The sequence below is a fragment of the Salvelinus alpinus genome, chromosome 27 (assembly GCF_045679555.1).
Source record: "Salvelinus alpinus chromosome 27, SLU_Salpinus.1, whole genome shotgun sequence".
NCBI lineage: Eukaryota > Metazoa > Chordata > Actinopteri > Salmoniformes > Salmonidae > Salvelinus > Salvelinus alpinus.
In genome coordinates this window covers 5,024,017-5,038,803 of record NC_092112.1, presented here as the reverse complement: position 1 = coordinate 5,038,803, position 14,787 = coordinate 5,024,017, and the positions used below count along the sequence as shown (strand labels likewise).

At 47.2% G+C, this 14,787-nt stretch overlaps 1 protein-coding gene across 1 annotated transcript in view; it reads left to right on the top strand.

The window, feature by feature from the left end:
* LOC139555911 (T-box transcription factor TBX18-like) overlaps positions 1-2,192 on the top strand; it is a 28,273-nt gene extending 26,081 nt beyond the window's left edge. Inside the window, exon 8 of the mRNA XM_071369279.1 lies at positions 616-2,192. Coding sequence (XP_071225380.1) covers positions 616-1,169 — 554 coding nt within the window. The 3' untranslated portion in view covers positions 1,170-2,192. The remainder of the gene's footprint in view (positions 1-615) is intronic.
* The last annotated feature ends 12,595 nt before the right edge of the window (positions 2,193-14,787 follow it).

Genomic DNA, 14,787 nt, shown 5'->3' with positions numbered 1-14,787 from the left:
TTAGTTGAACTGACTGTGATATGTGGTTTTAGTTGTAATGACTGTGACATGTGGTTTTAGGTGAACTGACTGTGACTGTGATATGTGGTTTTAGTTGTACTGACTGTGACTGTGATATGTGGTCTTAGTTGAACTGACTGTGACTGTGATATGTGGTTTTAGTTGTACTGACTGTGATATGTGGTTTTAGTTGAACTGACTGTGACTGTGATATGTGGTTTTAGTTGAACTGACTGTGACTGTGATATGTGGTTTTAGTTGTACTGGCTGTGACTGTGATATGTGGTTTTAGTTGTAATGACTGTGACTGTGATATGTGGTTTTAGTTGTACTGACTGTGACTGTGATATGTGGTTTTAGTTGAACTGACTGTGACTGTGATATGTGGTTTTAGTTGTACTGACTGTGACTGTGATATGTGGTTTTAGTTGAACTGACTGTGATATGTGGTTTTAGTTGAACTGACTGTGACTGTGAAATGTGGTCCTTGTATCTACCTTAGTTGACTGGAAGTTGGTCTGGATTAGAGTGTCTGTTAGATGAATAAAAGGTCAATGTAAAATGTAACTGATTAGTTTAGTTTTCTGATGTTACTCTGTGTCTGTCACTCTGCAGGAGCCCCAGGGCCCCACGGAGGTGTTGGATCGCCTCACCTGCTCTCCTCCTCTCCTTGCTCCTCCCCCTTCCAGGTGTGGCCTCTCTCCCCCCCGGACTACACCTGCAGCAGGCCGACACACACACCCCTACATCGCTACAGTAACCTCCCCGAGCCCTTCCCCTCTCCTACGTCGCGAGGACCGTCAGCCTATGACACCGAAGGATTTTGCTCTATGTCCCTCCCTCCCTCTCAGATTGGCTATCTACAAAACCCCGCCCACCAGGGTTACGGAAGTCTCCGCCTCCACTCCCCCCCTTACGGTCTCTACGGTTACGCCTTCCCCCCCTCCCCCCGCCTCGTTGCCAGCCCAGACAAGATGGCGGCTCCTTCTGCCACTGCAGCCAATCAGAACGCTTTTCTCGGCTCCTCACCCAGCGGAACCCTGGCGGACAGTCTGGGCATGCTCAGTGGAGGCCAGCAGGCCAACTTCCTGTTTGACTCTCGGACGCTGGGAATGGCTGGCAGCCAGTCAGGGGGAGGGGCTTCACAGGTCACTACCCACATGGGCTGAGAAATACTCCGACCCTGACCCCCAGGGTTGCTATGGCAAATAGCTGCTGCTCCGGGTAGGGCATGGGTTTGGAACTCTGGAATAAACCACCAGCCAATGAGGATTGATGAGACATCTCACGGACCTATGGGGAGACAGATAGAGATGGAGAGATGGAGAGAGATGGAGGAAACAGAGCGAGACAGCTTTAGTGACGTTTGTTTGAGCGCTAAGAAAGATAAAGAGAGAACGGCAAACTCCGCTGACTAAAGGGACGTTGTTGTTGTTGTTCCTAAGTATGTTATTAAAAGACTAAATTAACAGAAGCTTCAGAGAGACTGAAACAGCTGCGTTGGAGGGGATCTGGGGGTCCGGTACAAGACTGGAGACCCGAGAGAATAAACACACCCTACAGAACCAACCAGCCGCGGAGCTGGAGATTCAACATCGAGAAGAATCGGGAAATAAACACCAGGAACGCTTCAGCACCTGTGGTCTCCTATACAGCGTCTGTGAACAGTTATAACCTCACACAGCTCCTAGGAACAGAGTTGACATAGTGAGAGGCATACTGAGATATATGAATGGTGTTATAAAGGATGGATGGCTGTATTCCCATGCCAAAGATACAGTATCAGGCAATCTGCAATGTTTCCCTATTCCTTATGTAGTGCATTTCTCCTGGATGGAAACCTATAAAGCAGCCCTATGAAGCTCTGGCCTAAAGTAGTGCACTATATAAGGAATAGGACTTACATCACACGTTGTGTGTGTGTGGCATGTTTTAACTATTTGACTTAAAGGTGTCATAACTGCTTATAACCTTTATACATAATGAACTGTGTTAATGGTGGGTCATGTGACCTAACGCACTTACTGCCGATACACACACACACACACACACACACACACACACACACTGCCAACACACAGCGTTCTGCCTGGCCTCTGTCTATGACGGACAAGCAGCTTCATGAGCCAAAAAAAACAATAAAAAGTATAATATTATTACACACTAACCATCAGAGAACCTGTTTCACACAGATCCTTTTGTAATATATCAAGCATCAAATGTGTGTGTGTGTGTGTGTGTGTGTGTGTGTGTGTGTGTGTGTGTGTGTGTGTGTGTGTGTGTGTGTGTGTGTGTGTGTGTGTGTGTGTGTGTGTGTGTGTGTGTGTGTGTGTGTGTGTGTGTGTGTGTGTGTGTGTGTGTGTGTGTGTGTGTGTGTGAGTGAGTGAGAGAGAAAGATGTGTGTGTGTGTGTGTGTGTGTGTGTATGTTTGGATCAATGATCAAGCTCTTACAGAATCTCAGAATCAGAAGTCGAAACCCTTGTAAACAGAACATTTCAAAGGTTAAAGGTTAAGGTTTGGGAAGGCTTAAAACAAAAAGCCAACAAATGAAAAACGAGTGTCTATGTGCTGAACACGCGGAGCCCTAACCCAAACAGCCTGGAACTATACTGAACTAAAACGTAAACACAACATGCAACAATTAATAAATGGTATTCAGTTAATTTAAGGAAATCAGTCAATTGAAATAAATTCCTTAGGCCCTAATCTATGGATTTGAATACTGGGCAAGAGCTCAGCCATGGGTGTGCCTGGGAGGGCATAGGAGCCACCCACTGGGGAGCCAGGCTCAGCCAACCAGATTTATTTTTTCCCACAAAAGGGCTTCATTAAAGAGAGAAATCCTCCTCAGTTTCATCAGCTGTCCGGGTCTCAGAAGAACCCGCAGGTGAAGATGCCTGATGTGGAGATCCGGGGCTGACGTGGTTACACGTGGTCTGTGGTTGTGAGGTCGGTTGGATGTACTGCCAAATTCCCTAAAAAGACTTTGAAGGCGGCTTATGGTAGAGAAATGAATATACATTTATCTGGCAACAGCTCTGGTGGACATTCCTGCAGTCAGCGTTCCAATTACAGACACCCTAAAATCTTGAGACATCTGTGGCATTCTGTTGTGAGACAAAATTGCACATTTTAGAGTGGCCTTTTAATGTCCCAGCACAAGGTGCACCTGTGTAATGACCATGCTGTTTAATCAGCTTCTTGATATGCTACACCTGTCAGGTGGATGAATCGTCTTGGCAAAGATAGGGATGTAAACAGGGATGTAAACACATTTTTGCACAACATTTGAGAGAAATTGGCTTTCTGTACAGTGCTTATGGAAACATTCTGGGATCTTTTATTTCAGCTCATGAAACATGGGACCAACACTTTACATGTTGCATTTATATTGTTGTTCATAAGACATATGAGGACAGTGAGGTCCGGACCTTTGTCATTTTTTCAAATTTGAAAAAAATACAGAAATAATACAAATATAGATTTTGTACACAATAAAGAAAATCAATTACGGATCATCTAAATATGGATCCCAACATTTTATTTTATTATTTTTATCACTTTATAGAGCACTCACGCTTATCTTCTTGATATGACTGAGTTCTACTCGTGTCGCTTTGTGAAAACGTGCTCACTAGAGAAATAGGCAAAACTAGAGACGCTGCTGTGTGTTTGCCACATTTAAAAGCCATACAGTGACTCCTGCCATATCTACAGGTATCCCCCAAACAACTAAAAACCCACTCTCTGATAATGGTAGTATTACTTAGCCAGCTAGAGGGATGAAGTAAGAAGCCAATCTCAGCAGGAGACAGAGGAGACAGAGAGTGAGAGAGGAAGCAAGCAAAGAGAGAAGCTAGTACAGTGGTTCCCAAACTTGGGGTCGGGGTCCGATGTGCGGTCCCATGAGAAAATATGTACTAATCTTATCAAACAGGTTAGCAACTTAAAAAGAGAAGATATGTTTCAATATAACATCTCCACAGGACCTATCCTCCCTACAGACCTACATTAAAATACAACCACTGAATGTTTCAATATGAACATCTCCACAGGACCTATCAACATCCAAACAATACAGTTTCTAGTTTACCCGTTACCCACCTTTTTTTTTACCAGTAGATCGCTGATATTAATACAGAATCGTAAGTAATATTCTAATACGTCATGTGATCGTGATAATATGATAATCTGTGTGCTACGTTGATGTCTGATTGTGCGGAGCTTAATTAGTAATGCCTAGGAATACAAATGTGAATGTGTTGTAATTTGAGAAAAGCGAGTTGATGATTTTATGTCCTGATTACAGCTGACTGAACAGTCCTGATGCTGTGAGAATCACGTCTCATATCTCCACCTCTTTATAACATTACAGCTGTGTAGCTAATAGACTAGGCGTTGGTAGATGGACTGAGGTGAATGAACCTACAGCAGCCAAGGTGATAATGGCTGGAGTCATTTTAGACTGTTTTTTTTCTCTTCTCCAAATAGCATTTGAACGAGTTTTAATTGTATTGAAACGCAGTATATGACTTCAACTAAAAAAAAAAGTGTCCTGCCTGGTTTAAAAAACCCTGATAACAGATCCTACTTGATGGTAGTAACGCTCACCGTTTATCGCATGGCCGGTTTTAATGGCTTTGCCTGACCTGGATGGACGTCTAATTTCACAGAAGATCTTGAGTGACTTGGCTGTGCGGTCAGAGGGTAGGGACGAAGATAGGACTTGGTCCTGTGGTGTTAGAGGGTAGGGACGAAGATAGGACTTGGTTCTGTGCTGTCAGAGGGTAGGGACGACGATAGGACTTGGTTCTGTACTGTCAGAGGGTAGGGATGAAGATAGGACTTGGTCCTGTGCTGTCAGAGGGTAGGGACGAAGATAGGACTTGGTCCTGTGCTGTCAGAGGGTAGGGACGAAGATAGGACTTGGTCCTGTGGTGTCAGAGGGTAGGGACGAAGATAGGACTTGGTCCTGTGGTGTCAGAGGGTAGGGACGACGATAGGACTTGGTTCTGTGCTGTCAGAGGGTAGGGACGAAGATAGGACTTGGTCCTGTGGTGTCAGAGGGTAGGGACGAAGATAGGACTTGGTCCTGTGGTGTCAGAGGGTAGGGACGAAGTTAGGACTTGGTCCTGTGGTGTCAGAGGGTAGGGACGACGATAGGACTTGGTTCTGTGCTGTCAGAGGGTAGGGACGAAGATAGGACTTGGTCCTGTGGTGTCAGAGGGTAGGGACGAAGATAGGACTTGGTCCTGTGGTGTCAGAGGGTAGGGACGAAGATAGGACTTGGTCCTGTGGTGTCAGAGGGTAGGGACGAAGATAGGACTTGGTCCTGTGGTGTCAGAGGGTAGGGACGAAGATAGGACTTGGTCCTGTGGTGTGTGTGGTTAGTACATGTGGACGGACGTGACGGACCCTACGCTGTGTGTTTGTCATAGCTTATGACTGATTTTACAAACTTGGGATCCCTGAGAACACTAACAGACATGACTGACCGAGTCATGCTGCTGTACTCTCAACCCAGACGGGTCACAGCTAGCACAGCGGATCTGTGTGTGTTGTGGCCAGTGTGTGTGTGTGTTGAAGGGGAGGTCCTGACTAGAGCAGAGCACATGGATGAGGGAGGAAAAGAAGGAGAGTAGAGTAGGGTAGGAGAGGGAGAGGAGAGGAGGAGGAGAGGGAGAGGAGAGGGGGAGGAGAGTAGGGTAAGAGAGGAGAGGGAGAGGAGAGTGGGAGGAGAGTAGGGTAGGAGAGGGAGAGGAGAGTGGGAGGAGAGTAGGGTAGGAGAGGGAGAGGGAGAGGAGAGGAGAGTGGGAGGAGAGTAGGGTAGGAGAGGGAGAGGAGAGGAGGAGGAGAGGGAGAGGAGAGGGGGAGGAGAGTAGGGTAAGAGAGGAGAGGGAGAGGAGAGTGGGAGGAGAGTAGGGTAAGAGAGGAGAGGGGGAGGAGAGTAGGGTAAGAGAGGAGAGGGGGAGGAGAGTAGGGTAAGAGAGGAGAGGGAGAGGAGAGTGGGAGGAGAGTAGGGTAGGAGAGGAGAGGGAGAGGAGAGGGGGAGGAGAGTAGGGTAAGAGAGGAGAGGGAGAGGAGAGTGGGAGGAGAGTAGGGTAGGAGAGGAGAGGGAGAGGAGAGGGGGAGGAGAGTAGGGTAAGAGAGCAGAGGGGGAGGAGAGTGGGAGGAGAGGGAGAGGAGAGGGAGAAGTGGGAAAGTAGGGGGAGAGGGGGAGGGAGAGGAGGGAGAGGAGAGGGGGAGGGGAGGGAGAGTAGAGTAGTAATTCCAAAATCTTCCATAACAAAGCCATCACCTACATAGAGATGAACCTGGAGAAGAGTCCCCTAAGCAAGCTGGTCCTGGGACTCTGTTCACAAACACAAACACAAACACACCGCCCCAGGACAGCAACACAATTAGACCCAACCAAATCATGAGAAAACAAAAAGATAATTACTTGACACATTGGAAAGAATTTTCTAAGAAAATAGAGCAAACTAGAATGCTATTTGGCCCTAAACAGAGAGTACACAGTGGCAGAATACATGACCACTGTGACTGACCCAATGTTAAGGAAAGCTTTGACTATGTACAGACTCAGTGAGCATAGCCATGCTATTGAGAAAGGCCGCCGTAGGCAGACCTGGCTCTCAAGAGAAGACAGGCTATGTGCACACTGCCCACAAAATGAGGTGGAAACTGAGCTGAACTTCCTAACCTCCTGCCAAATGTATGACCATATTAGAGACACATATTTCCCTCAGATTACATAGACTCACAAAGAATTAGAAAACAAACCCAATTTTGATAAACTCCCATATCTACTGGGTGAAATACCACAGTGTTCCATCACAGCAGCACGATTTGTGACCTGTTGCAACAAGAAAAGGGCAACCAGTGAAGAACAAACACCATTGTAAATACAACCCATATTTATGTTTATTTATTTTCCCTTTTGTACTTTAAATATTTGTACATCGTTACAACACTGTATATAGACAATGACATTTAATGTCTTTATTCTTTTGGAACTTCTGTGAGTGTAATGTTTACTGTTAATTTTTATTGTTTATTTCACTTTTGTATATTATCTACTTCACTTGCTTTGGCAATGTAAACATATGTTTCCCATGCCAATAAAGCCCCTTAAATTGAACTGAAATTGAATTGAGAGGAGAGGAGAAGGAGAGTAGGGGGAGGAGAGGGGAGGCAAGGAAGAGGGGGTTATTTTAGAAGGCAGGAATGTGCTTTTTCTGAGTGACAGGTGACACCACACACACACACACACACACACACACACACACACACACACACACACACACACACACACACACACACACACACACACACACACACACACACACACACACACACACACACACACACACACACACACACACACACACACACACACGTTCGGGTCAGTAGATCAGCTGAGGTGGGGACATTAACACTTGCATACGACCAGGTGCTGAGGTGACAGACCTGTCACGCTATCCGCCTCAGGAGGGGTGTGAAAGGAAAGCCTCAGAAAAAAGATTCTAGGTGATTTCCAATTGTACACAAGGTCAAAGAGAAATCTGACGTCCACTTTAACCCTCTGATAAACACACATCACTTTATACCTATTTTTCTAAAATGGAAGCCTCTCCAACATAATCCATAAAGAATCAGGAATTCCCCAGGGCAGCTTTCTAGGCCCCTTACTGTTTTTGAGTAAAGCCAGTGTGTCTATGTATGCGGATGACGCAACACTATACACGTCAGCTACCACAGTAACGACAGCGACTGTAATGACAGTTTAACAAAGCGCTGCAGTTTCAGAATGGGTGGAATAGGTTAGTAAGTTAATATTTAATGGGACAAATCAGTAATCAAATCATCAACACCTAAAAGCATTTGGGACAAATCTACACTTCGTGTTGTTAAGGCTAGGGCTGATTTCAAGGTTTTACTGCTAACCTACAAAGCATTACATGGGCTTGCTCCTATCTATCTCTCTGATTTGGTCCTGACGTACATACCTACACGTACGCTATGGTCACAAGACGCAGGTCCCGGAGGACCATGCCTCAGGACTACCTGGCCTGATGACTCCTTGCTGTCCCCAGTCTACCTGGTCGTGCTGCTGCTCCAGTTTCAACTGTTCAGACCGCGGCTATGGAACCCTGAACTGTTCACTGGACGTGCTAATTTCTCCCAGACCTGCTGTTTTCGACTCTCTCTCTCTATCTCACCTGCTGTCTCAAACTCTGAATGATCGGCTATGAAAAGCCAACTGACATTTACTCCTTAGGTGCTGACCTGTTGCACCCTTGACATCCACTGTGATTATTATTATTTGACCATGCTGGTCATCTATGAACATTTGAACATCTTGGACATGTTCTGTTATAATCTCCACCCGGTACAGCCAGAAGAGGACTGGCCACCCCTCAGAGCCTGGTTCCTCTCTAAGTTTCATCCAAGATTCCTGCCTTTCTCTGGAGTTTTTCCAAATGCTTCTACATCAGCATTTCTTGCTGTAAGGATATTTAGGCTGTGTTTCTGTTTATCACTTTGTGTCATCGGCTGTTGTAAAAAGAGCTTTATAAATACATTTGATTGATTGATTCATTGTTTTGTAAGAAGTATTGACAAGCTGAATGTACCGATCTGTCTGTTTAAACTACTAGCATACAGCTCAGACACCCATGCATACCCCACATGCCACCAGAGGTCTCTTCACAATCCCCAATATGACTATGGGAGGCGCCAGGAAGAGTAGCTGCTGCCTTGACAGGAACTAATGTGGATACATAATAAACCCCAGGAAGAGTAGCTGCTGCCTTGACAGGAACTAATGGGGATCCATAATAAACCCCAGGAAGAGTAGCTGCTGCCTTGACAGGAACTAATGGGGATCCATAATAAACCCCAGGAAGAGTAGCTGCTGCCTTGACAGAAACTAATGGGGATACATAATAAACCCCAGGAAGAGTAGCTGCTGCCTTGACAGGAACTAATGGGGATCCATAATAAACCCCAGGAAGAGTAGCTGCTGCCTTGGCAGGAACTAATGGGGATACATAATAAACCCCAGGAAGAGTAGCTGCTGCCTTGACAGGAACTAATGGGGATCCATAATAAACCCCAGGAAGACTAGCTGCTGCCTTGGCAGGAACTAATGGGGATACATAATAAACCCCAGGAAGAGTAGCTGCTGCCTTGACAGGAACTAATGGGGATCCATAATAAACCCCAGGAAGACTAGCTGCTGCCTTGGCAGGAACTAATGGGGATCCATAATAAACCCCAGGAAGACTAGCTGCTGCCTTGGCAGGAACTAATGAGGATCCATAATAAACCCCAGGAAGAGTAGCTGCTGACTTGGCAGGAACTAATGGGGGTCCATAAAACATATGAATAGAACCACAGACAGATGTTGTCCACATGACTTTATCCCTCTAATAGACACATCTACTTGGTTGTATACATTTACTTGCCTCCCCAGTCAGTCCTCTATAACCACTATGTTACCTGTCTCCCCAGTCAGTCCTCTATAACCACTATGTTACCTGTCTCTCCAGTCAGTCCTCTATAACCACTATGTTACCTGTCTCCCCAGTCAGTCCTCTATAACCACTATGTTACCTGTCTCCCCAGTCAGTCCTCTATAACCACTATGTTACCTGTCTCCCCAGTCAGTCCTCTATAACCACTATGTTACCTGTCTCCCCAGTCAGTCCTCTATAGCCACTATGTTACCTGTCTCCCCAGTCAGTCCTCTATAACCACTAGGTTACCTGTCTCCCCAGTCAGTCCTCTATAACCACTAGGTTACCTGTCTCCCCAGTCAGTCCTCTATAACCACCAGGTTACCTGTCTCCCCAGTCAGTACTCCATAACCACTAGGCTACCTGTCTCCCCAGTCAGTCCTCTATAACCACTATGTTACCTGTCTCCCCAGTCAGTCCTCTATAGCCACTATGTTACCTGTCTCCCCAGTCAGTCCTCTATAACCACTAGGTTACCTGTCTCCCCAGTCAGTCCTCTATAACCACTATGTTACCTGTTATACAGTCAGTCCTCTATAACCACTAGGTTACCTGTCTCCCCAGTCAGTCCTCTATAACCAATATGTTACCTGTCTCTCCAGTCAGTCCTCTATAACCACTAGGCTACCTGTCTCCCCAGTCAGTCCTCTATAACTACTAGGTTACCTGTCTCCCCAGTCAGTCCTCTATAACCACTAGGTTACCTGTCTCCCCAGTCAGTCCTCTATAACCACTATGTTACCTGTTATACAGTCAGTCCTCTTTAACCACCATGTTACCTGTCTCCCCAGTCAGTCCTCTATAACCACTATGTTACCTGTCTCCCCAGTCAGTCCTCTTTAACCACTAGGTTACCTGTCTCCCCAGTCAGTCCTCTATAACCACTAGGTTACCTGTCTCCCCAGTCAGTCCTCTATAACCACTAGGTTACCTGTCTCCCCTGTCAGTCCTCTATAACCACTAGGCTACCTGTCTTCCCAGTCAGTCCTCTATAACCACCAGGTTACCTGTCTCCCCAGTCAGTCCTCTATAACCACTATGTTGCCTGTCTCTCCAGTCAGTCCTCTATAACATCTAGGCTACCTGTGTCCCCAGTCAGTCCTCTTTAACCACTAGGTTACCTGTCTCCCCAGTCAGTACTCTATAACCACTAGGTTACCTGTCTCCCCAGTCAGTACTCTATAACCACTAGGTTACCTGTCTCTCCAGTCAGTGTTCAATACTGTGAGTCAGTTCCCTGTCTCTCCAGTCAGTGTTCAATACTGTGAGTCAGTTCCCTGTCTCTACAGTCAGTGTTCAATACTGTGAGTCAGTTCCCTGACTCCCCAGTCAGTGTTCAATACTGTGAGTCAGTTCCCTGTCTCTCCAGTCAGTGTTCAATACTGTGAGTCAGTTCCCTGACTCCCCAGTCAGTGTTCAATACTGTGAGTCAGTTCCCTGTCTCCCCAGTCAGTGTTCAATACTGTGAGTCAGTTCCCTGACTCCTCAGTCAGTGTTCAATACTGTGAGTCAGTTCCCTGTCTCCCCAGTCAGTGTTCAATACTGTGAGTCAGTTCCCTGTCTTCCCAGTCAGTGTTCAATACTGTGAGTCAGTTCCCTGTCTCCCCAGTCAGTGTTCAATACTGTGAGTCAGTTCCCTGTCTCCCCAGTCAGTGTTCAATACTGTGAGTCAGTTCCCTGTCTCTCCAGTCAGTGTTCAATACTGTGAGTCAGTTCGCTGTCTCTCCAGTCAATGTTCAATACTGTGAGTCAGTTCCCTGTCTCTCCAGTCAGTGTTCAATACTATGAGTCAGTTCCCTGTCTCCCTAGTCAGTGTTCAATACTGTGAGTCAGTTCCCTGTCTCTCCAGTCAGTGTTCAATACTGTGAGTCAGTTCCCTGTCTCCCCAGTCAGTGTTCAATACTGTGAGTCAGTTCCCTGTCTCTCCAGTCAGTGTTCAATACTGTGAGTCAGTTCCCTGTCTCCCCAGTCAGTGTTCAATACTGTGAGTCAGTTCCCTGTCTACCCAGTCAGTGTTCAATACTGTGAGTCAGTTCCCTGTCTCCCCAGTCAGTGTTCAATACTGTGAGTCAGTTCCCTGTCTCCCCAGGCAGTGTTCAATACTGTGAGTCAGTTCCCTGTCTCTCCAGTCAGTGTTCAATACTGTGAGTCAGTTCCCTGTCTACCCAGTCAGTGTTCAATACTGTGAGTCAGTTCCCTGTCTCCCCAGTCAGTGTTCAATACTGTGAGTCAGTTCCCTGTCTACCCAGTCAGTGTTCAATACTGTGAGTCAGTTCCCTGTCTCCCCAGTCAGTGTTCAATACTGTGAGTCAGTTCCCTGTCTCTCCAGTCAGTGTTCAATACTGTGAGTCAGTTCCCTGTCTCCCCAGTCAGTGTTCAATACTGTGAGTCAGTTCCCTGTCTCCCCAGTCAGTGTTCAATACTGTGAGTCAGTTCCCTGTCTCTCCAGTCAGTGTTCAATACTGTGAGTCAGTTCCCTGTCTCTCCAGTCAGTGTTCAATACTGTGAGTCAGTTCCCTGTCTCCCCAGTCAGTGTTCAATACTGTGAGTCAGTTCCCTGTCTCTCCAGTCAGTGTTCAATACTGTGAGTCTGTTCCCTGTCTCCCCAGTCAGTGTTCAATACTGTGAGTCAGTTCCCTGTCTACCCAGTCAGTGTTCAATACTGTGAGTCAGTTCCCTGTCTCCCCAGTCAGTGTTCAATACTGTGAGTCAGTTCCCTGTCTCCCCAGGCAGTGTTCAATACTGTGAGTCAGTTCCCTGTCTCTCCAGTCAGTGTTCAATACTGTGAGTCAGTTCCCTGTCTACCCAGTCAGTGTTCAATACTGTGAGTCAGTTCCCTGTCTCTCCAGTCAGTGTTCAATACTGTGAGTCAGTTCCCTGTCTCCCCAGTCAGTGTTCAATACTGTGAGTCAGTTCCCTGTCTCCCCAGTCAGTGTTCAATACTGTGAGTCAGTTCCCTGTCTCCCCAGTCAGTGTTCAATACTGTGAGTCAGTTCCCTGTCTCCCCAGTCAGTGTTCAATACTGTGAGTCAGTTCCCTGTCTCTCCAGTCAGTGTTCAATACTGTGAGTCAGTTCCCTGTCTCTCCAGTCAGTGTTCAATACTGTGAGTCAGTTCCCTGTCTCCCCAGTCAGTGTTCAATACTGTGAGTCAGTTCCCTGTCTCCCCAGTCAGTGTTCAATACTGTGAGTCAGTTCCCTGTCTCTCCAGTCAGTGTTCAATACTGTGAGTCTGTTCCCTGTCTCCCCAGTCAGTGTTCAATACTGTGAGTCAGTTCCCTGTCTACCCAGTCAGTGTTCAATACTGTGAGTCAGTTCCCTGTCTCCCCAGTCAGTGTTCAATACTGTGAGTCAGTTCCCTGTCTCCCCAGGCAGTGTTCAATACTGTGAGTCAGTTCCCTGTCTCTCCAGTCAGTGTTCAATACTGTGAGTCAGTTCCCTGTCTACCCAGTCAGTGTTCAATACTGTGAGTCAGTTCCCTGTCTCCCCAGTCAGTGTTCAATACTGTGAGTCAGTTCCCTGTCTCCCCAGTCAGTGTTCAATACTGTGAGTCAGTTCCCTGTCTCTCCAGTCAGTGTTCAATACTGTGAGTCAGTTCCCTGTCTCCCCAGTCAGTGTTCAATACTGTGAGTCAGTTCCCTGTCTCCCCAGTCAGTGTTCAATACTGTGAGTCAGTTCCCTGTCTCCCCAGTCAGTGTTCAATACTGTGAGTCAGTTCCCTGTCTACCCAGTCAGTGTTCAATACTGTGAGTCAGTTCCCTGTCTCCCCAGTCAGTGTTCAATACTGTGAGTCAGTTCCCTGTCTCCCCAGTCAGTGTTCAATACTGTGAGTCAGTTCCCTGTCTCTCCAGTCAGTGTTCAATACTGTGAGTCAGTTCTCTGTCTACCCAGTCAGTGTTCAATACTGTGAGTCAGTTCCCAGTCTCCCCAGTCAGTGTTCAATACTGTGAGTCAGTTCCCTGTCTCCCCAGTCAGTGTTCAATACTGTGAGTCAGTTCCCTGACTCCCCAGTCAGTGTTCAATACTGTGAGTCAGTTCCCTGTCTCCCCAGTCAGTGTTCAATACTGTGAGTCAGTTCCCTCTCTCCCCAGTCAGTGTTCAATACTGTGAGTCAGTTCCCTGACTCCCCAGTCAGTGTTCAATACTGTGAGTCAGTTGGCTCTGTGTCCTATTGAATAATACATGGATGCTGTAATGTTAATATATTTATATCATGATATTATTGTGTGTTGTAATGACAGAGCTCCAGTTCTGTTGAATAACAGCTGATTATGGAGAATAGTGGTGAAATGTTTTACATTTACGTCATTTTAGTAGAGCCACACAGTAGAACTTAGAGTTCAGGGCCTTTCTCAAGGGCACATCGGCAGATTATTCACCTCGTCGGCTCGGGGATTGGAACAAGCAACCTTTCGTTTACTGGTCCATCGCTCTTAACCGCTAGTTACTAACATTAGCTTTAAGCACACATATTAACCACAACAAACATCACACAGCCTGTCTCTCTGGGCCTGTCTGCAGGACACACAGTCTGTCTCTCTGGGCCTGTCTGCAGGACACACAGCTTGTCTCTCTGGGCCTGTCGGCAGGACACACAGTCTGTCTCTCTGGGCCTGTCTGCAGGACACACAGTCTGTCTCTCTGGGCCTGTCTGCAGGACACACAGCTTGTCTCTCTGGGCCTGTCTGCAGGACACACAGTCTGTCTCTCTGGGCCTGTCTGCAGGACACACAGCTTGTCTCTCTGGGCCTGTCTGCAGGACACACAGTCTGTCTCTCTGGGCCTGTCTGCAGGACACACAGCCTGTCTCTCTGGGCCTGTCTGCAGGACACACAGTCTGTCTCTCTGGGCCTGTCTGCAGGACACACAGCCTGTCTCTCTGGGCCTGTCTGCAGGACACACAGCCTGTCTCTCTGGGCCTGTCTGCAGGACACACAGCCTGTCTCTCTGGGCCTGTCTGCAGGACACACAGCCTGTCTCTCTAGGCCTGTCTGCAGGACACACAGCCTGTCTCTCTGGGCCTGTCTGCAGGACACACAGCCTGTCTCTCTAGGCCTGTCTGCAGGACACACAGCCTGTCTCTCTGGGCCTGTCTGCAGGACACACAGCCTGTCTCTCTGGGCCTGTCTGCAGGACACACAGCCTGTCTCTCCTGGCCTGTCTGCAGAACACACAGCCTGTCTCTCTGGGCCTGTCTTCAGGATAACAGGTCTCCATACTGTGAGTCAGTCCATATTGCTACATGGTAGGTATAACAGTGTTGAGTT